This window comes from Piliocolobus tephrosceles, chromosome 2, assembly GCF_002776525.5.
Source record: "Piliocolobus tephrosceles isolate RC106 chromosome 2, ASM277652v3, whole genome shotgun sequence".
NCBI classification, from domain to species: domain Eukaryota; kingdom Metazoa; phylum Chordata; class Mammalia; order Primates; family Cercopithecidae; genus Piliocolobus; species Piliocolobus tephrosceles.
This window is the reverse complement of record NC_045435.1, coordinates 43,605,934-43,629,002: the sequence shown is the minus strand read 5'-3', so window position 1 is coordinate 43,629,002 and position 23,069 is coordinate 43,605,934. Positions and strand designations below refer to the sequence as shown.

At 51.0% G+C, this 23,069-nt stretch overlaps 1 protein-coding gene across 10 annotated transcripts in view; it reads left to right on the top strand.

Moving 5' to 3' along the window:
* Window positions 1–23,069, top strand: part of MGLL (monoglyceride lipase) — a 142,207-nt gene that overhangs the window by 114,355 nt on the left and 4,783 nt on the right. For 8 of the 10 annotated variants that reach the window (XM_023215537.2, XM_023215541.3, XM_023215608.3 and 5 more), the window contains 2 exons: window positions 13,530–13,745; window positions 16,595–19,878. In XM_023215537.2, coding sequence (XP_023071305.1) covers window positions 13,530–13,745; window positions 16,595–16,720 — 342 coding nt within the window. In that variant the 3' untranslated portion in view covers window positions 16,721–19,878. Of the gene's footprint in view, window positions 1–13,529; window positions 13,746–16,594; window positions 19,879–23,069 lie in introns of those variants that run through there. The other 2 variants (XM_023215549.2, XM_023215578.2) reach the window with 1 other exon arrangement.

The window sequence follows — 23,069 nt, the reverse complement described above, 5'->3', positions numbered from 1 at the left end:
AGAAAGATGGATCAGGGAGGGAGGGGCCTCCCTTTGAGACAAGGCACCCAGGTGCAAATCCAAGTTGTTTATCTGAACACCTGAAAATACATGGGCAAAGAGGAAGAAAAAAAGAGGTACTAAAAAGAGATTCCAAACCCTCTCTGTTTAAAAGCATCCAATTTCAGACCTTTTCTCTCCTTTTTGCAATAATGAGAAATTCCTCAGCCTTACTCAGGACAGAAGCGCCTGGTGGGGCTCCCCTCCTCTGTTCCTGCCCCACCCACAGCCCCCTGTCTGAGCCCTCCTGCCTCAGGCTTCTGGCCGGCCAGGTCATCAGTTATTTAGAAACACTAATAAATGTCCCTGCTGAGAAGACATGAGGAAGGGAGGTGGCCGGTCAGCCCCGAAGCTGGACTGCAGTCGAAAAAATCAAGAGCACGCCTTTCCCTCCCTCTCCTGCTGCAGCTCTGCATCTCCCTCTGAACGTTCTGCTGAGCTTTAAAAATAGCAATGCCAAGGGGAAAATGTGTTGGGAAAGGCATCTAACATCAGGGTGTCTTGAGGCACATCTTTAGCTAAGACATTTCCCATGGAACCCTGCAGCTATAAAAGCCTCAAACCGCAAAGAAATGTTTGCCTAACAAGCTGAGTGAGCAGGACTACGGGGGATGGGCCACTGGCCGGCAATCGAGGGTGCAGGGGCCTGGGACTGGAGGGTGCACAGGTCCCAGGGAAGATCTGGAATTCTCTCTGAAGGGAAGCAGGTTGGCTCTGTTGCCGGAATGTCAAAAGCAGAATGTTTGGTGTTTGCTGTGACAAGCATTCTCACAACCCACCCAGCACTGCTAGCAGGCTCTCTTCACTTGCCTTGCCCCGCAGCTGCCACCTTAGAGAGCCACATTCTCCCTGCATGTGTGAAGCCTTCAGGAAAAAAGGCATGAGAAGACTTTTTATTGTCTCAGCACTACCCAATGCACAATGATGGCATCATTCTTCCGTGACAGACACTAGAGCACTTCTGGTCTCACCATGACCCCAGGAAGTCAGTCTTGTTACCAGTATTTGTAGTTGTAGAAGTGTGGGCCCAGAGAGGGCAAGTCACTTGCCCAAGAACACACTCCAGGCCAAGTGCCCTTGGCACTCAAACCCAAGGAACAAAGAAGTTGCTACACAGACATTTACGATGTTTGTCAATGCATTTAGGGACCCTGATCAGAACATCAGAATACAGAATCATTCCCCCACAAAAAGGCTTTATCCGAATGTGATGAATCCCTTCCTACTCTGAGAAGCCTTGAGTGTGATTCTAAAGAGTTCTATGGCCAAGGACGCTGTGGGAGGAGGTTGCTCAGCATCTGCCCGTGCCCTCAGCCATCCACATACTCACGCGGAATGCGCTGCTTCCTCTCCCAGGCTGTGGAAGGGGTGGAGGCAGGAGGCAAAGAGGCCATGATTCTGAGCACACCTTGCGCTAGGAAACTCAGCTGCTTGTCTCTTGAGGCCACTTGTCTTCTAGAGCCCAGTCTCTGTTCTTTATAAATACCCTGGAGGCCCTCCCTGTGCATCTGCCAGTTTATATTCCCTCAGACAGGCCATATGCTGAGTTCTGAGCACCCAGGTGCCGTAAGGAGTGGCCACTCAGCTTCCTTTCTTGTCTCCCCTTCCTGGTGTTTTGGATGTGCCCAATGTCGGGGAGTCGGCTCCAGATCCCCCTGTTGCCTGCCTGTCTTGCACCCATGCTGCCCAGAGGCCCTCAGAAGGCTCCTGCCGGGTCTCGGAAAGCTCAGCCGTGCTGAGGCCTTCGACTTAAACGTAACCACAGCTAAAGATGGGCCTCAGCCTCCCACCCTGTCTCCAGGACACAGCCTCTCATGGGAGTTCCCTCCAAGAACGAGCTAAGAACCTTCCAGCAAACTCGGTTTGGCTAGCAGATTTTATTTTGTGGCTCTCTGTCGTTCATCACTTACATTCCCCACAGCATACTTGTCTATTTGAGACAGTCTTATTACCAGTATTTGCAGCTAAAAATTTCCCAATGCCCTAAAAAAACAACAGGACTAGGAAGTCTCTTGGGCATATGGCTCCATGTGGGGTGGTGGCGAGGGAGCGTGTGAATTGCTCTATGTTGCTTTTGCGCCCCGCACCACCCTCTGTAGATGTTCCAGCTCTGGACCTGCTCCCAGCCCCACTCCTGCCAGCCACCAAGGCTGGGAGAGATGGCTCTGAGCTCACGAGAGGCAGGTCCTAGAAGTTGGATGCTTTAATGGCAGCAGAAAACCAGGGACTGCAGAGACTGTCAGGGAAGCCCCAGCTGCCAGCAAGATACAGGACACACTGAGGAGTTCTCTGTGTCCAGCAGGCCCATCTGAGCTTCTTTCTCAAGTACCTTTGTGGGAAATGGGACATGCACGTTGTAGGGCCTTGGCAGTGGAGGAAAGAAAGAAGATGTGGGCTTAGTTGGGCTCCCGCGGGAACACAGCCTAAGCAAAGCTCTCCCAAAGACACCTCTCAGCTGAGAGGTGAATAACACTGCTGTGCCCGTGGCGGTGCAGATATCGACTCCAGGCACTACTTCCATTCTTTTGGGTATGTATGTGGGAATCCCAGAAGTGGGATTGCTGGGTCATATTCCGCTGGTAATTTTGGAGGAACCACGCTGCCGTTTTCCACGGTGGCTGTGCCATTTCACATTCTCACCAATAGTGCTCAACGGTTCCCTACATCCTTGCCCACACTTGTTAGGTTGTGTTTTTTGATAGTAGCCATCCTAATGGGTATGGAGTGGCATCTCAGTGTGGCTTTGATTTCTATTTCCCTAATGGTTAGTGATGCTGAGTGTCTTTTCATGTGCTTTTTGGCCTTTTATATATGTCTTATTCTTTTTTTTTTTTTTTTTTTTTGAGACGGAGTTTCTCTCTCATCGCCCAGGCTGGAGTGCAGTGGTGCGATCTTGGCTCACTGCAACCTCCACCTCCCAGGTTTGAGCAATTCTCCTGCCTCCGCCTCCTGAGTAGCTGGGATTACAGGCGTGTGCCACCACGCTAGGCTAATTTTGTATTTTTAGTAGAGATGGGGTTTCTCCATGTTGGTCAGGCTGGTCTTGAACTCCTGACCTCAGGTGATCCGCCCGCCTCAGCCTCCCAAAGTGCTGGGATTATAGGCGTGAGCCACTGCGCTGGGACCTTGTATGTCTTCTTTAGAGAAATGTTTGTTCAGATCCTTTGCCCATTTCTTTTCTTTTTCCTATTTCTTGTCTATTGTTTTTCTTTTTCTTTTTTTTTTTTAATTTAATTTAATTTAAAGTTCCAGGATACACATGCAGGATGTGCAGGTTTGTTACACAGGTAAACACGTGCCATGGTGGTTTACTGCACCCAGCAACCCATCACCTAGGTATTAAGCCCCACATGCATTAGCTATTTATCCTGATGCTCTCCCTCCCCCTGTGCCCCTCCCCCTGACAGGCCCTGGTGTGTATTGTTCTCCTCCCTGTGTCCATATGTTCTCATTGTTCAGCTCCCACTTATAAATGAGAAGATGTGGTGTTTGGTTTTCAGTTCCTGCATTAGTTTGCTCAGGATAATGGCTTCCAGCTCCATCCATGTCCCCGCAAAGGACATGATCTTGTTCCTTTTTATGGCTGCATAGTATTCCATGATGTATATGTACCACATTTTCTTTATCCAGTCTATCATTGAATAGCATTTAGGTTGATTCCATGTCTTGGTATTGTGAATAGTGCTACAATAGACATATGTGTGCATGTATCTTTATAATAGAATGATTTATATTCCTTTGGGTGTATACCCAGTAATACCCAAAGGGATTGCTGGGTCAAATGGTGTTTCTGTTGTCTTCCACAGTGGTTGAACTAATTTACATTCCCACCAACAATGTAAAAGTGTTCCTATTTCTCCACAGCCTCACCAGCATCTGTTGTTTCTTGACTTTTTAATAATCGCCATTCTGACTGTCATGAGATGGTATCTCGTTGTGGTTTTGATTTGCATTTCTCTGATGATTGGTGATGTTGAGCTTTTTTTCATATGTTTTTGGCCACATAAATTTCTTCTTTTAAAAAGTGTCTATTCATATCCTTTGCCCACTATTGGTGGGGTTGTTTTTTTCTTGCAAATTTGTTTAAATTTCTTGTAGATTCTGGATATTAGACCTTTGTCAGGTGGATAGATTGCAAAAATTTTCTCCCATTCTGTAGGTTGTCTGTTCACTCTGGTGATAGTTTCTTTGCTGTGCACAAGCTCTTTAGTTTCATTAGATACCATTTGTCAATTTTTGTTTTTGTTGCAATTGATTTTGACATTTTCATCATTAAATCTTTGCCCGTGCCTATGTCCTGAATGGTATTGCCTAGATTTTCTTCCAGGGATTTTATAGTTTTGGGTTTTACATTTAAGTCTTTAATCCATCTTGAGTTAATTTTTGTATATGGTGAAAGGAAGGGGTCCAGTTTCAATTTTCTGCATATGGCTAGCCAGTTTTCCCAGCACCACTTATTAAATAGAGAGTCCTTCTCCCATTGCTTGTTTTTGTCAGGTTTGTTAACCATCAGATGGTTGTAGATATGCAGTCTTATTTCTGAGATCTCCATTCTGTTCCATTGGTTATGTGTCTGTTTTTGTACCAGAGCCATGCTGTTTTGGTTACTGTAGTCTTGGAATATAGTTTGAAGTTGGGTAGCATGATTCCTCCAGCTTTGTTTGTTTTGCTTAGGATTGTCTGGCCCATTGTTTGCTTTGCTTATTTCCTAATTGTGTTGTTTGTTATTTGTTGTTAAGTTGCAGGAGTTCTGTATATGTTCTGGATATTAACCCCTTATCTGGTTATTAATCCCATATACAAATATAATTTGCAATTATTTTCTCCTATTCTGTGGGCTGCCTTTTCCCTCTGCGAATAATGTCCTCTGAGGCATAAGGGGACATTATGCCTGACGTAGTCCAGTTTATCTGTTTTTCTTTTGTTGCCTGTGCTTTTGGTGTCATGTCCAAGAAGTCGTTGCAAATCCAATGTCATGAAGTGGATACCTTGTTTTGGCTGAACCATATGAAAGTAAACTGCAGACACCATGATCCTGAATGCGCCTGAATACTTCAGCCTGGGTTGCCCAAGAGGAAGGACTCAAAACAGAGGCTTTCACACAGGACCCCATGCCATTTTTACATTTAGGAAAAGTTAACAGTCATTCCCCCTTGTTGTCCTCGATCTAGTCCATGCTCCAATTTCCACAGTTGTCACCATTTGATTTTAAGACGCGAGATTGCATGATTTTGCTATTCTGTGATCAGCAGTTATGAAAGTGATCCTGCAAGACCCAGGAATTCTTTCTTGTTTCTCTTATTATTCCTCAAATCCCTGAGCCTGTGAGAAGGTGGAGAATGTGGTGGCTGCTTTTTCCTTTCCCTTGGTGGTCACCCAGGAGCACTTCTGTGTTCAGAACCACATTCCAGGGCCCTCCACTCCAAAGGACAAAGAGAGGTTGACTTTTTGCGTCACTTCTGGTTGTGAAGACTCTGGAGCCCTACAGAAGGAATCCTGGGGGAGCAGACAGTGGTGGCGCTGGGCTATGCAAACAGCTTTCCCCATTTGCCAGAGCTGTGACCTGCAGAGCCATTCCTAGCTCACTGCTCTTAAAAGCAGATGCTAGGACTGGGTGCGGTGGCTCATGCCTGTAATCCCAGCACTTTGGGAGGCCGAGGTGGGTGGATCACCTGAGGTCAGGAGCTTGAGACCAGCCTGGCCAACATGGTGAAACCCCATCTCTACTAAAAATACAAAAATTAGTGGGGGCATGGTGGCGTGTGCCTGTAATCCCAGCTACTCAGGAGGCTGAGGCAGGAGAATCACTTGAACCTGGGAGACAGAGGTTGCAGTGAGCCGAGATCGCACCACTGCACTCCAGCCTGGGCGACAAGAGGGAGACTCCATCTCAAAAACAAACAAACAAACAAATGCCAGGATGTCCAGAAGTTCAAACCTTCATAGTAAAAAGTAATTTGGAGGAAAGAATGCTCATTAATTTGCACACCCTTGAGTAAGTGGCAACTCAGAAATGTAGGCTGATCCTTGATTATCCTCTTTCTGTCCAAAATGGCACTGCAGCTTCCAGGAGAGGAGAATGTGCAACATCTTCTTTCCAAATGGCCCTGGTCTGGTTCAGGAATTTCAGTCACCGAGGCTGGGTGCCAGCTAGGGCTGGCCCAAGGCAGGGTAAGGTCATTGTGGGGACTCAGGCCTCCTGGTAGGCAGGGCTTGCTTGGGTCTATCAAGCCGGAGAGGCTTTCTGCTGAGTCAGGCAGGGCCTATCTCCCCTCTGCCACCCTGCAGGCAGCTCACCACACCAGCAAACTTTCTCAGGGCTCCCACTCCGACCAGGCTAGAGCTGGAGGCTGCGACACCCCATGGGCTGCCCTGTTGTCCCTGCCGGCCAGGCCCATCAGCTGCGGTGGCACAGAGGGGAAAGGGGCGGTGGGCTCAGTGGGAAGAGCACAGCCTTCCAAAAGGACCTGAGTCTGGACCCTGCTTCATCTCCTCAGTGTGACCTTGGAAGCCACACTCAGTCTTGCCCTTCCTCAGATCCCTCCAGATGACTGCACAGCCACCTAGCACAGTGTGGACCCTAGCAAGTAAGAGCTGTTGCTATCACAGCTCTGAGAGAGGCCCACTGAAGGAGGTGTTGGCAAAGATACAGGAGCCTGGGGAGAGAAGCGCGGATGTCAGCAAGGGTGTCTGGGCACCTGGCCACAGGAGGAAACGCTTAACCTGGGCCTTGAAGAGAGGGAACAGGGTTGCTGGCAGATAAGAGAAAGGGCATGGAAGGGGATGGTGGAAACGGAGGTGTTGGGGCCAGTCTGTAGTGCAGGTGACAAGCACATGAGGAAAGGGGTCCAGGGATGACACACATGGGACCAGGGAAGGTTTCCTGGAGGAAGGGCAGCTGAGCCGAGAGTTGATAGGGAGGGAGAAACTCCACTGGCAGCCAAGGAAGGGGTCTGAAGGCTGAGGGGACATGCTGTGCAAGGGCCCTGGGGTCAAGGGGAGTGGGGAGTGTTAAGGGAGGGCAGGGATGGCGGTGTCGCAGGCCATACCAAGAAGTTAGGACTTTGCCTTGCAGCCCCCGTGGGAAGTACCACAGGGTTCTTCACAGAGGGGGACAGGTACTGATCTGTGAGTCTGAAATGGGACCTACCTCTGCTTGACAGGGACCCAATGCCGTGAGCCCTCTGGGGGCTGACAGCAGTGACCAGGGTGCTACAGGCTTGGGAGGGGATGTGTGGGAGAGGAAGCACACCAGGGCCACGCCAAGCACAGCTGTTTCCAGCCTTCAGCATGTTCCAAATTCAGGCCAACTTCCACAGGACATTGACATTGTTTTTTTTGTTGCCGTTTTGATGTTGTTGTTGTTGTTTGTCTTTTTTTTTTTTTTGAGGCAGACTCTCACTGTCTTGCCCAGGCTGGAGTGCAGTGGCGTGATCTCAGCTCACTGCAGCCTCCACCTTTTGGGCCCAATCCTCCCACCTCAGCCTCCCCAGTAGCTGGGACTCCAGGTGTGCACCACTACACCAGGCTAATTTTTGTATTTTTTGTAGAGACAGGGTTTTACCATGTTGCCCAGGCTGGTTTTGAATTCCTGGGCTCAGGTAATCTGCCCACCTTGGCCTCCCAAAGTGCTGGGATTATAGGCATGCACCACTGCGCCCAGCCTACGGTACATTCTTATTTGCGTTTAGGATATTCCGTGGGCCTGGGGTTCAGCATGATGCACTGAAGGAAAGCAATGCCAAGCAGCTCCAAAAGCATGCTGTGGAGGCTTTCCACGTGTGCACGCAGAAAAGTCGTTCACTGAATGAAATGACAAGGCCTCCCCTTTCGAGGGTCCCAAGTCTCATTCCCATTGTGGACACTCTCTTGGCCAGGAGGCAGCCAGCAGTTCCCAGCTGCCATGAGTGAGGTCTGTGCTGGTCTCTCAGTACCCAAAGGTGCTACTTCTTGGGCTGGATTAGGGAATGGTTTGCCTCTTCATCCATTGCACCAGAGTTTACAAAGGGCTTTCCCTGTGCCAGCCACCATGCAGGACATGCAGAGGGCAGGACAGAGCCCTGACCCTCAAGTGGGGCAGACATGTGGGAAGAGATGCGCTGATTGCAGACCAGGCCAAGTGCGGCATGGGAGAAGGGCTTTGGGGCAGCAGAGTCTGTGGGGGTCTGGGAAGGCTGAGCTGAGGCCTGAAAGTGGAGTAGACAATGTTAATTAAGCTAAGAGCAAGGGCTGAAAAGCCGTTTGTGATGGGAGACAGAAGCCATCACGAGAGGATTCTCTCTCATCCAGCTCTTTCCACCACAAATTATGTCTCCGGCCATTCAAGACAAAGGTGGGAAATGAGGACATCGTCTCTACAAAGACCTGCCAGTTCCTGTTAGGGTTCCTGCAGGTTTCTAAATTTCACAGAGATCACTCAGGTAGAGTTGTCGTGCACTCTTTCTCTATTATGCCAGAGAAGGCTATCCGAGTTCCCTGTATTGGAAAGGGATGGATTAAGAGAGATCTAAACAATGGAGGAAGAAGGTGGGAATTCCGGGATGGGCTCTAAAGCCCAGGTGGAAGGGTGAGGCTTCCATAGGAAAAGGGAGGAGATTGCAGGGAAGGAGAGGCAGGAAGAGCCAGCTGTGGACAGATTTACAGGGATGAAGCCTGCTGGGTTGTATTTCTCTGTGATTAGGGGTTCATCCAGGATGACACATGCCTGTCTGTGCCCAGAAGGGCTCCCCTATCCCCTCTGGCTGGCTGTGAAGGGTGGTAACCCCTGGGTCCCACCAGATCACTTCACCATCTGTCAGGCCCATCTGCTTATGGTCCTCATCAGGGACCATTCTTGCCTTTTCTGAGAGCACTAGTGCCCCTGCCACCTGCACAGCTCCTGGCTCTCTATACCCCAGCACTGACCTTCACCTTCTCCTCTCGAGACAGGCAGCAGAGCATGGTAAGTGGCTAAGAATGCTGATGGCAGTAGCAGAGTGCCTAGGTTCTTACCTTGGCTCTGCCTCTTACTTGCTGTGTAACCTTGGGTGAGTCACCTAACCTCTCTGAGCTTGTCTCCTCATATGTAAAAAGGTAATAATAATAGTTCCTACATCACAGGGTTCCAGTGAAGATTAAATGAGCAAGTACGAGTGAAGCACTTACTACAGCACCTAGTAAAGAGTCAAGGGCTCCATGCATGAGTTATTTTTCATAGTATTCTAATTAAACTGTGATATTGCATTTCATCATGGAATGGTTTTAAAAAAATGGGTCAAGAGATTTGACTGCAGGGGTTGTGTCTTGATTTTGCTCAACCATAAGTGTAAGAAAACTCCCAGCTGAGGATTGCAGCTGTGTTTACTGCGCTTTAGTGCAAAGTTTCTTCCCACAGTGAGACGGTGCTGGAAATTCAGAAGCCCCAGCTGGTGTATTCCTGGCTATCAAGCTCAGGAAAGAGTGCACGACAACTCTACCTGAGTGATCTCTGTGAAATTTAGAAACCTGCAGGAACCCTGTGAAACTTAAACCCAAGAGGAGCCTTTGGGGTCCCCCGATGGGGAAACTGAGGCCCAGGAAGGAGTAGAGCCTTACCATACTCCCAACCCCACCCCAGGGGAAAAAAGACTCCAGCTCTCAGCCAGTGGGGGCTCCCCAGGAAATCAGTTATCCAGAGCCACGGTGGAGTGGTCACTTAGACCTGGGTCCCCAGCTTGAGCTCCTGCTTCCAGCTGCCGTGTCCCCAGCAGACCCTGGTCTCAGCTGGTGGGAGCCATGGTGAGCTAAACAGGAAAGTGGGGGTGCGAGAGATTGTGCCAAAGCCTGGGCCTTTGTCATTAGTTTTTAGTTAAACTTTTCATTTAAGATCACTGTAACTCACAAGCAGCTATAAGAAATAATACAGAGCGATTCCATGTGTCCATTACCCAGTTTCCCCCAGCAGTGACATTTTGCAAAATGACAGGACAGTATCACAACCAGGATACTGACCTTGACACAGTCAAGTCACAGATGACTCCATCCCCACAAGGACCCCTCATGTTGCCATTTTGCAGCCGCATCCACTCCCGACTCGCCGCACACCCTCCTCGGCCCTTTCAGCCGTGAGTCTGGTCTCTCTTTCTCTCGTTTTGTCACATGAAGAACATTACATCAGTGGAATCATGGAATCATGCAGTGTGGAATCTTTGGGGACTGACTCTTTGGTCCATATTGAACGAATGGGCTCATGTTCTGGGCTTGGGCCTGGTTTGGGAGGAAGGGGCCTGGCTATCTCCTTCCTGGGAGCCACAAGACGCATTCCTAGGACTTTTGGTGGATTGAGATCTTAAGCTGTCAAAAAATCAAGGCCATTGTGATTGGGCCAGAACTGCCACTTGAGGGGAGGGTTTGGCCCCTCTGTGGCTCAATCTCCCCATGTGGTAAAGCCCTCCCCCGCCTCCTGGTCTCAGTTTCCCTCTGCCCCTCACCCCCAGTCCGGGCTGTGGTTCACATCAGGGGCCTACCCTTTCCCTGACACATCTGGTGGCTGGGCCCCAGGCCCAGAATAGGCCATTGTGTAAACAGGGCCTACGTGATCAAGACATGGAAAATGAAGCCAAGAGCAGGAAGCCGCTTGGGCCATCAGTGCAATTAAACTCAGAAGCAGAGTCCCCAAGGGCCTGCTGTGCCCAGGACGCTCGGGGTCAGCAGGGTAAAGCAGCAGGCCTGCTGCAGGAAGAAGGCGGTTGTAAGACTGCTGGCAGCAGGGTCGAGGGTGTGGCCCCCACCCCACAGGTCCCATAGAAGCCCTGGAGACAGCATGGGATGGGGTGGTGGCCCAGCCCAGCGCATGGCCAACCTGCTGGAACCCATACCCCCAACAACAGCAGCTTAACCAAGAGAGGGTATGACTTCTTGGCATCAGGACACCCATCTTGTTGCTCTGGCTTCCAGGGGCAAACCTTGTCCACATGGCCCTGACTCTTTCTGTGGGGCAAGGAGAAAATAAGACCTAGACGCAGAGTGTGCACACAGCCCCTACCTGCCTACTTTCTATTGGCCAGAACTTGGTCATGTGACCACAAGTCACATTGCTAGCTGCAAGGGAGACTGGGAAATATAGTCTTTATTCTGAGCAGTTGTATACCCAAAGAAACATCAAGGTTCTGTAGGGGAGAACAAGAATTGGGGCAACTAACAGCAGGCAGGTTGACAAGCCTCTCTGTGCCTTAGTTTCCTCCTTTGTGTAATGGAGAGAATGAAAGCAATTCCTTATACAGGGGAGTTATGGAGGCCCAGTGAGTTACTGCAGGCAAAAGCTTAGTGCTGGGCAGACAGACAGAGCTCAAATGTAGCTATTATTACTTTTATTACTCAATGAGACCCTGCATGTTGCAGCCCAGCACAAGCTGGTAGATGGTACTGCTGTTGGGGACTCCACTGACCCCAAGCCCCGGGCTCTTTTGCAGGCCCTACAGCCCTCCTTCCCTCAGGGCTCCTGGCTGACCCTGGGGAAGCACCCCCTGTGGTTGGGCCTGGCCATGGGCCCCCATGAACTGCCCTGCCAGTCCCGTGTCCTCTCAGGCTCCAAGCAGATGGCCTGGCCCAGCAGGACTCATGCCAGCTCAGCTGCAGGAAGTGGCTAATCTGTCTCGTGTGGCTTTACACAAATGGTCTGGTTTTTGGTGCTCAGTCCCCAGCATGGGAAGGAATCCAGGGATGGCAGGGGTGACTGTAGGACAGCCTCTCCCACTTGGTGTGGTCCAGAATTCTGGCCGAGGCCTTTTAGGGGTGGTAATAGAAGGGGTGTAGCCCAGTTCTTGGAAATGCTGAGTCCTAACACAGTGGGCACCCTGGTTGCCCGGGGAGCAGCTGGCAGCATGTTCCTTCCTCGTCCCCACATGCTCTCTGACCCTCACCCAGTCCTCACCACGTGGCCCTTCCCCAACCCACCAAGAACCCACTGGCAAGGATGATGAACATGAGTGAGAAGCATCATGGGGCTGGGCGTGGTGGCTCATGCCAATAATCCCAGCACTTTGGGAGGCTGAGGCGGGTGGATCACCTGAGGTCAGGAGTTTGAGACCAGCCTGCCCAACATGGCAAAACCCTGTCTCTATTAAAAATACAAAAATTTGCCGGGTGTGGTGACCACCGCCTATAATCCCAGCTATCTCGGAGGCTGAAGTAGCAGAATCACTTGAACCCTGGAGGCGGAGGTTGCAGTGAGCCGAGATCGTAACACTGCACTCCAGCCTGGGTGTCTCCAACAGAGCGAGACTCCTTCTCAAAAGAAAAAAAAAAAAAAAGCATCGGGGCTCACTCCTGCCCCCTGTGGGCCTGAGAGAGTCCTAGAAACTTATACCTGATCCTGTGGGGCAGATGTTAGAGATCAGGGCAGTGGGGCCTGAGCTGTCTCTACGGAGGCAGGAAGACTGAAGCCAGAAACCCAGACAGGCCAAGGAGAGCAAGGACAGGGGCGAGAGCAGCCCCTTGAAAGGCCAGATCCACAGGCTGGTGGTTGAGGAGGGAGGACCCACGTCCTGTAGAGGGGCAGAGATGGCCTTGGGCACAGCCAGGGCCCAGGCCTCCCTGTCAGAGCCTCTGACCATCCTGTGTAGCCTTAAGGTGCACAGAGACCGAGCCCACCACAACCAGATCTGCCCTTGGGCGTCCCTCACCCCAAAGCCCGACGTCAGTGCCTGGCTGAAGCCCCTCCGGGGGCTCCTAGCACGGGCCATCACTTTCCAGCACAGACCCCAGTAAACTGTTCCTGCAGTAAACTGTTACTGTTTGCCCCTCATCCACTCCACCAGGTGGACACCACATCAGTGGAGACAGAGAACAAAAATCAAATGCTAAAACCGCTGCAGAGCTACTTTTTAATAAAATAATTGATGTGAACAATATGTTGTTGCTTATATTTTTAAAAATACAAATTAATACTTGAAGTTTTCTTTTCTTTTCTTTTCTTTTTTGACCGAGTCTTGCTCTGTCACCCAGGCTGGAGTGCAGTGGCACCATCTCGGCTCACTGCAAAGTCCGCCTTCCAGGTTCAAGGGATTCTCCCACCTCAGTCTCCCAAGTAGCTGGGATAACAGGAGCCCGCCACCATGCCCAGCTAATTTTTGTATTTTTACAAAAATACAAAAAAAAAACCCCGTAGAGACATGGTTTTGCCATGTTGGTTAGGCTACTCTGGAACTCCTGACCTCAGGTGATCTGCCCACCTCAGTTTCCCAAAGTGCTGGGATTACAGGCGTGAGCCACCACACTCGGCCAATACTTGACATTTTCTACAGGCACCCATGTGCATGTGAAACCCTCAAGCCTGAAAGAAGACGCACTGCCAGTGGTGCAGATGAGGTCTGTGGGTGAACACAGCTGGCCCTCAGAGCCACACCCAAGCCCAGCTGACCTGAATGGAATCAACCCTTTAGGCCAGAGCAGAAGGAAAAGCTACCAGGAAATAGGTCTGGCTTAAGGAAGTGAACCCTGCCCATGCTGATGGAACCCTCTCCTTTCTCCAGGTCGACATTTATAACTCAGACCCCTTGATCTGCCGGGCAGGGCTGAAGGTGTGCTTTGGCATCCAGCTGCTGAATGCCGTCTCACGGGTGGAGCGCGCCCTCCCCAAGCTGACGGTGCCCTTCCTGCTGCTCCAGGGCTCTGCCGATCGCCTGTGTGACAGCAAAGGGGCCTACCTGCTCATGGAGTCAGCCAAGAGCCAGGACAAGACTCTCAAGGTGAGTGGCTGCCACTTGCCCACTTCCTCCAAGTGTGGAGGCGGGGCGGGGAGACAGCACCCCTTGGGGCACATCTGCCCAGACCCCCGAGGGTCATCTCCCAGATCTCAGGATAAGGACCAGCCTGCTTGACCGAGAAATAAATAAATAAAAGGAATCCCAGGAGCTTATGAATTTCAAGAGAACACACGAGTCATTTGCTAATTGTTTTGCATGAATGAGCCTCAAAGGAAAAAAGAATCAAAAGATGTTGTAGGCAAGAAAATAATCTGCAACTGGGCACTGAGCAAATAAATATCCCGAGAGAGAGGCATGTCCAAGCTCCAAGGACACGTGTAATGCCCAAGCCTCCCTCTGCACCAGCGGCGGCTGCAGTAGCCCGGGAACCATGGCCACCAGAGGGCTCTGAGCACACAGGTGCTGGCAGGACTTGGCAGCGCCTGCTCTGTGAAGGGAGCTGTCAGAGCTAGCCCTGCAGACAGGGACCCTGAGGACAGGCCCCGCGGCTTGGAATATTAGACATAAAGACTATATATCTTTTTTGTTTTTTTTTGTTTGTTTTTGTTTTTGTTTTTGTTTTTAGACAGAGTATCCCTCTGTTGCCCAGGCTGGAGTGCAGTGGCACCATCTCGGCTCACTGCAACCTCTGCCTCCCAGGTTCAAGCAGTTCTGCTGCCTCAGCCCCCTGGGTAGCTGGGATTACAGGCACCTGCCATCATGCCAGGCTAATTTTTGTATTTTTAATAGAGATGGGGTTTCACTATGTTGACCAGGTTGGTCTCACTCCTGACCTCAGGTGATCCTCCTGCCTCAGCCTCCCAAAGTGCTGGAATTACAGGCGTGAGCCACCACACCCAGCAAAATATATTTTTTAAAAGCCACAGTGGAACACTGCATTCATCTGTGAGAGCATCACTCAGACCTCCCTTACACCAACGTGAACCCTTGCAAATCCCTGCAAAAGGAGTCCACTAAGATTAGTCATTCATTTACCCAGCTAGCCATTCATCCCTTCTTTAATTCAAGTATTTATGGGGCCCTAAGTTTCTGTCAGGCCCAGAGAACAAGACAGGCAAAGGCTCTGCTCTGCCCCCTCAGAACCTGAATCCTGGTGGGGTAAGCAATCAACAAATAAATGAAAAGAATGATGCTGGAGAGAAGTCAGTGCCCCTAAGGAAACTCAGCAGAGTGTAATGTAGGGATAGAGGAGGACAGGGGGGAAAGCAGCACTTTAGATGGGACGGCCAGGCCTGCAGTCTGCTAGTGAGAACAGCCAGTGGAAGAACCTTCCAGACTGAGGCAAGAGAGAGATTGAGGACCTGAGGCTGGCATAGGCACGCAGCCACAAGAAGAGCAGCCAGTGAGGATGCACCAGGCAGGGAGGCTGGTAGGGGGGCAGGGGAGCCCCACCACCTGGGAAATCTAGACTTCTTCTCTTGGTTAGATGAGAAGCCACCTGAGCATTTGGAGCCAAGAAGTAACATGCTCTGATTTTCATGTTAAAAGCATCCCCCAGTGGCCTTGGGGAGACAGAGCTGGGGTAAGAAGGAGGTGGGGACAGTGACAACCAAGGCAGGGGAAGCCAGGCAGGGTGGCAGAGAGTGAGATCACTGTCATGAAGGATGAACTCTGGGTTCAGGCTTGCAGTAATGAGGAGGCTGTAATGAGACAAAAAAGGCCAGGCAGAGAGACTGATGTGAGCAATGGCCAGAGTCCACCTGGAGATGCCCGTTAGCATCGCACTGAAGTCTGGAGGTCCCTGCCAGGAATTCAGTTGGAGATGGCAGGTCAGCAGTCTAGAGGCAGAAGGGAGGTCTGGCTGGAGATGTAAATTCCAGAGTCATCAGCCCAGGATGGATTTAAAAACCACTGGACTGGACGAGGTGACCAGGGAGAGTAAAGGAGGGCACAGCCAAGCCCGTAGTCCAGCTGCCTGCAGAGGCCAGTGGGTGGGATAAGCCTGAACTGAGAAGGGGTTGCTGGCGAGATCGAAAGAAAATCATAAGTTAAAGCCATGGAACCACAAAAAGAAAGTGTTTCTAGAAGGTGAGAGTGAGCAGCTTATGAATGACCAGCACAGTGTCCCCTGCCATGGCAATGGAGGTTCCTGGAGACCTCTCCAGGATAGCCACTGTGGGTTGGCAGGAGTGGAAGTCAGCTTGGGATGAGCTGAGGACCCCGTGGCGGTCAGGATGTGAGGCCAGGAGTGGAACCCCCTCTTTTGAGAAGGTTGCCTGACTCAGACACAGAAACGGGCCCAGGGATGGCGAGAGATGTGGAGCGAGGGAACGTTTGCTTTTGAGAGAGGAAGTTCGGGAACATGTTGGGACATTGTAACGCATTTGAACCATCATCTGATAGAAAGGTGTTGGCCTCCTGGCCGGGCGCGGTGGCTCAAGCCTGTAATCCCAGCATTTTGGGAGGCCGAGACGGGCGGATCACGAGGTCAGGAGATCGAGACCATCCTGGCTAACACAGTGAAACTCCGTCTCTACTAAAAAAATACAAAAATCTAGCCGGGCGAGGTGGCGGGCGCCTGTAGTCCCAGCTACTCAGGAGGCTGAGGCAGGAGAATTGCGGGAACCCGGGAGGCGGAGCTTGCAGTGAGCTGAGATCCGGCCACTGCACTCCAGCCTGGGTGACAGAGCGAGACTCTGTCTCAACAAAAAAAAAAAAAAAAAAAAAAAGAAAGGTGTTGGCCTCCTAATAATGGGAGGTCAGGGCCAGGTCCTCGGGCACGGGGAGAGGGTCCGGAGAATGCTCCTACCCCTGCCCACTGCCCACGGTCTCCACTCCCCACACCTGCCTCTGATGCTGCAGCTCTGATTCCGTGTCTCTCCTCACTGCAGATTTATGAAGGTGCCTACCACGTTCTCCACAAAGAGCTTCCTGAAGTCACCAACTCTGTCTTCCATGAAATAAACATGTGGGTCTCTCAAAGGACAGCCACGGCAGGAACTGCGTCCCCACCCTGAATGCACTGGCCGGTGCCTGGCGCATGGTCTGGGGGACGCAGGCCGGGGAAGGGCAGAGATGGCTTCTCAGATGTGGCTTGCAAAAAAAAAAAAAAAAAAAAAAAATCAGAATTTGGAGAAATCTCTAGCACAATTTACTAAAAAATAACAAAAAGACATTTTTGTTATACATTAGGCTGTCAGACACTGGATCTATCTTAATGGGTAGACACTTTATGCAAAAAAAAGAGAAAGGTCCCAGGTAATTTTCCACAGAGAATGTGCTAAAATGTCCACTGAAAACAAAGCCAAGCCACTGCCCGCCTCTCCCAGCTCCCACAAGGGTTCCAGGAATTCCTGGTGTTCCCAGGACACCAAACTGCAATAACTGGAGGTGCCTCCCTCCTGCCCACCCCTCACTCGCGCCCCAGCGCCCTCTCTGACCGGCCTCCACTTGGTGGCCTTCCTCTGGCTGTGTGATGAGGTGGCTGCTGTCTCCATAGGGGCCAGCTCCCCAGGGCAGACTCACGTGCCCCTCTGAGGCTCAGAAAATGCCCAGCCCTTCCTCAAAATAAGCAGCCACTCATGACTTTGTGGGCTCCTTGTTACCCTGAGGCCAGGCTTTGCAGAGGGGAGGGGGGTGAGGCTTAGCCCAGAAATATAACTGAGCAGGAAACCAAGCCTCTTCTCTGTCCTCTGCCCTTCCCCTCCTGCCAGGGAGAGGCTCAGGTTGGCCCCTGAGTCCTGTCTGTAGTCACAAAGGCTGCCTTTCCTCTGGAGTCACTAATTTTACCTGATGCTGTTAGAGATCATATTGAAGATGAAATGTCTAATATATAATGTATATTTTAAAGCAGAGACTATTTTGGTGGGTAGGTGGGAGGGAGCAAGGGGAGTTTGAAGGAATCAGAGCTTGATGCTACTATACAGAACTGGACAGGTTAGGCCAGCAGTGGTGGGGCCAGAGGGCCCTGTGCTCCAGGAGCTAAGCCAGCAGCCCCCAAGAGGGGACTTGGCTGGGCCTTTCCTATGGGCAAGGCCCAGTGCCCTTCCTGCGCCACCCTCTGTCCCCCGGGGACCATGGAGCAGTGGCAGCCTATGGGGTTGTGATCCCTGGGCCTGGGCCAGAGTCTGCCTATGGCCCAGAGCTACCCTGGGAGTGTCAGTGCTAGCAGCACAGCTACCTCTGGTGGCAGGAGAAGAGAGGCCCCGCACAGTGGCAGGCCAGGCCTTCCTGCCCAGGTCTACATGGAGCACTCAGTGACCCAGAGCAGGGACTGGAGGCACCCCCAGCCCTGCCCCAGGCCACAGCAGGACAGGCCAGGACAGGCCTCACCCAAGGCCAAGGCTGGCATCAGCCAATCTTTCGGAGTCAAGGCCCTGGCCCTAGCCTGCCCATCTCAGGTGCCAACACCACCCCAGCCCTGCCCTTGGCCTCACTTGGTCCCAGCAATAAGTGGGGGTCACCACCTGCCTGGGGAATACTTTCACCTTCTAAATGGGACTTGCTGTTACCTCAGGAGGCTCCTTAGTGCAAACGTGACCCTGGTCAGGGCATTGCCACCGTTGAAGCCCTGCAGAAGGTGCAATCTAGGGGTTCTGGGGCCACAGAAGAGGGGGCCACTTCCCACCAGGATCCCCAACATGAAGTCTAGGCATCGGGGGCTCCCGCCCTTCTTCCTCCAGCAGGAGGAACTGCCACTGCTCTCCTAGGCCCTGTTCTGGAGGTTAACCTTGGTTCCTGGAGAGTGTGCCCCTCCACCCTCCCTCCAGCAGCCCTGATCACACCGTGACAGAGCCAGGAACGGATCACCCTGCTGAAGATCACTCTGAGCCCTGGGGGAGGAGCCAAGCCCTCACCCAGGTGGGGGCTCTGGTGCTGACCCGGCCCATGTCCCCACAGAGCGCCTTCTGTAGCTCCAGCTTGTCTCCCTGGCTTCTCTTTGAAGGAGAAAAATGTAAAATATGCACTGAGAGAGAAAGCCAGCCAGCCCCGCCTGCTCAGTCAGCACCGGCAGCAGGGCAGCCATGGGAGCTCGGGAAAAGCAGGAACCCTTTCCAAATGCCCAGAGCCGCCCTGGGCTCAGATCTGTAATTTTCCCAGGAGCTGTGACAGAGCAGGTCACACAAAGTCCCCACGCCTCCCCGCCACCTCCCCCAGACGCATGTGATGGCATCGCCATTCCCCAAATTAAATATCGGCATGCGGCCTGACCAGGGACTCTTTAGATGCATGAATTTATTTATATGAAGGCTCTCACAGAGACACACACAGCACTTCAGTAGCATTTGCATTCCTGGTTAAAGAATCACCAATATTTAAAAGAAAAACTTTCCTGAAATTGGGACTGTTTCATGTTATTCGGAAGGGCTGGTACATCCGCCCACCGTGTCTCGCTGCTGGGTCAGGAGCCAGCACAGGACCCTGTGCGTGAGCGAGCCTGACATCTCACCCGTGGCCACTTCAGAGCTGGTCCCCGTCCTTGGAAAGCTGTGAAGTCTTGCGTTGAGTTCCTTCTCGATATTGACGGCTCTGTGCTGACATTCTGAGCTCTGGAGTCCCACTGGCGCAGGGGCGTGGAGGAACTGAGGTTTGGAAGGGATGCCAGGTCTCACATAGCTTGGCCTCGAGAAGGTGAGAGGAAGGCCAAGGTCAGGGAGAGGACCCAGAGAGGTCTGGCACAAAAGGCCCAAGCACCACCGTCAACATGGCCCAGTCCATACAGAAATGGGTTTCATGCCTGAAAAATATTTTACAGAAAGATGCCGCCCGTAGCGGGTGACAGCTGCAACCCTACAGGCCTCAGTTCCTTGCAGAGGCGAGGAGTAGAGAGTCAGCCTCCCTCCCTTCCAGCAGCGACCCAGCTTCCCTCCCTTCCAGGTGGTGCTGGGCTCACCGAGGGAGCACTGGTGGGTACTCTGAAAACCCACAGGTTCTGCTCGGACTCCACCCCCAGGCCCACCTGGGTCCTATCTCACTCTCTTCTCTCACCAATTGCTAACATAGACCTTGTTGGGATCACGATGGCTTCACAAGCCAGCTGTTGGGTTTGCTATGTCACTGTGGCTCAGTCACATCCCTGTGTGTATACTGTCTGCGGGGCACATATGTATCCGTTTAGAGCTAAAGGAATCAGTGTACACTACAGCTAATCCTAATAAATCCGATGTTTTCGGAATGGCATCTGTCTGTCCGTCACAGCAGCCTCTGACCCTGGATGGCAATATTCCTTGCCGAGAGCACAGCAGGCCCTTTTTCAGACAGGCTGATCCCTGCTCAAGCCACTCCTGTCACCTGATACCGACTCCAGCAGTGCTTCCCAGCCTGTGTCAGCACGTGTGGAATTTATCTTCTCCCATCCACGCTTGAAGCAGGTTTCTAAACACACACATCCACTTGCAGACCCTGCCCCACCACTGGGGAGGACGGAGCCCAGGCCACCCTCCCCGCACCAGCTTCAAGTGGATTGTGCTTTCTCCAGGGCCCCATGTAGATGCCAAACCCATCCCCACACAAGCTGGGCTCTGTCCGAACTCAGCCCTCCCTCCTCAGCATAGGGAACCCGGCCTCCTACTGCTGGGCATCCTCCACGCCCCTCTCTGTTCCACACCCACACCTGGCCCAGCCACTCTCCCATAAGTGTGGCCAGGATCTTGTGGCTTCCTTCCAGCTACACAGCTGTCACCAGCGTCTGAGGGATGGCAGCAGCGGCCTCATTGGCAGGCCCCGCTTTCTCGCCTGCACCCAGTCTGTTTCCACATGGAGGCGAGAGGGCTGTTAAAGTATGAGTCAGACTGTGGCCCTTCTCTGCTCAACATCCTCCGGTGGCTACCATCTCACCTAAATAAAGGCCACGGTTCTTGCTGAAGCCTACGGGTGCTGGGCCTTTGGCCTCCTTGCCTCCCCTCTCCCAATCCTCCACTTCCACTCGGTCCTCGCCATGCCAGCCTCCTTGCAGGCCGTCTTCTCAGTGAGGCCCTCCCCCAGGCGCTGCCCTACCTTCTCCTCCAGCACATTTGTTGACATCTGACATGACAGATCTTCTGCTTGTCTGCTTGGTAGCACTCTGTCCCTTCCCATGTGAACTGCAAAAGGGCATATCCCTGCACTACACCTCTGCCTACTTCCCAGAGGGTCCCTGGAAAGACCTGCCTGATAGGGTAGGGAGGGAAGGAGTGGGTGAGTAAGTGAGTAAATGAGTGAGTGACAGAATGATGTGTTCTCTTTGTCCTCTCCCTCAGGAGGAGCCAAGCCCCCATCCCATGCAGGGCAGGTGAAGGCTCAGGTGCTGAATGAGCCTAGGTTCCCGCAGAGAGCACCTACCATAGCCCCATATTATCTCTCTGGTTTCTCTTTGAGGGAGAAAAATGTAAAAAATGCACTGACATGAGTGAGTGAGGGACTGTGCAAGTGAGTGAATGAATGAAAAAATGAATGCATGAGGGATTGAATGAGTGAGGAAATGAGTGAGTGAATGAATGAGCAAGGGAATGAATGAGTGAGTGAATGAGTGAGAGAGTGAATGAATGAGCAAGGGAATGAATGAGGAAATGAGGGAATGAATGAGGAAATGAGTGAGAGAAGAATGAGTAAGTGAATGAGGGGATGAATGAATGAAGGAATGAGTGGTGAGGGAATGAGAGAATGGATGACTAGCGAATGAATGAATGAGGAAAGGAGTGAGTGAGAAAATGAATAAATGAATGAGAGAAGGAATTAATGAACGAATGAGTGAGAATGAGTGAATGGGTGGGGATGAATGAAGGAATGAGTGATGATGGAGTGAGTGAGAATGAATGAGTGAGGGCACGAATGAGTGAGTGAGATCATGAGTGAATGAGGGGATGAATGAATGAACAAGAGTGAGGGAATGAGTGAGTGAGAAAATGAATGAGTGAGTGAGGGAATGAGAGAAAGGATGAGTAAGGGAATGAGTAATGAGTGAATGAATGAGGGATGAGTAAGTAAGGAAATGAGTGAATGAATGAAAGCGAATGAGGGGATGAATTGAGGGAATGAGTGGGTGAGGAAATGAGTGATGACTGAGTGAGAGAATGAATGAGTGAGGGAATGAATGACCAAGTGAAGAAATGAGAGAATAAATGAGTGAATGAGTGAGTGGATGAATAAATGAAGGAATGAGTGAGTGAAGGAATGTGTGATGAGGAAATGGATGGGTAAGGAAATGAGTGAGAATGCAGGAATGACTGAATGAGTGAGTGAGAATGGATGAGTGAGGAAATGAGATAATGAATTAATGCATGAATGAGTGAGGGGATGAATAAAGGAATGAGTGAGTGAATGAATGGATGAGTGAATGAGTGAGGGGATGAGGAAATGACAGAATGAGTGAATGAATGAATGAGGGAATGAGTGAGTGATGAGTGAACGAATGAGGAATGAGTGAAGGAGTGAATGAGCAAGGGAATGAATGAGGAAGTGAGTGAATGAATGAGTGAGGGATTGAATGAGTGATTGAAGAAATGAGCGAGTGAGAGAAGAATGAGTAAGTGAATGAGTGAGGGAATGAATGAATGAAGGAATGAGTGGTGAGGGAATGAGAATGGATGAGTGAGGGAATAAATGAGGAATGGAGTGAGAAAATGAATGAATGAATGAGGGATGGAGGGAATTAATGAATGAAGCAATGAGTGAGAGAATGAATGAAGGAATGAGTGATGAGAGAATGAGTGAGAATGGACAAGTGAGGGAATGAATGAGTGAGTGAGAGCATGAGTGAACGGGATGAATGAATGAAGGAACAAGAGTGAGGGAATGAGTGAGTGAGAAATTGAATGAGTGATGAGTAAATGAATGAGGGATGAGTGAGTGAGGAAATGAGTGAATGAATGAAAGTGAATGAGGGGATGAATTGAGGAAATGAATGGGTGAGGAAATGAGTGATGAATGAGAGAATGGATGAGTGAGGGAATGAATGAGCAAGTGAAGAAATAAGAGAATAAATGGATGAATGAGTGAGGGATGAATAAATGAGGGAATGAGTGAGTGAGGGAATGTGTGATGAGGGAATGGATGGGTGAGGAAATGAGTTAGTGAATGAATGGGTGAATGAGTGAGAGAATGGATGAGTGAGGAAATGAGTGAGAGAATGAGTGAGTGAGTGAGGGGATGAATAAATGAGGGAATGAATGAGTGAGTGAATGAATGAACAAGTGAGGGGGTGAATAAATGAAAGAATGAGTGAGATGAATGAGGGAATGAGGGGATGAATGAATGAGGGAATGAGTGAGCATGGGAATGTGTGATGAGGGAATGAATGAAAAGAAATGAGTGAGTAAGAGAATGATAAAGAATGAGTGAGAGAGAATGAATGATGGAATGAGTGAGGGGTTGAATGAATGAGAGAAT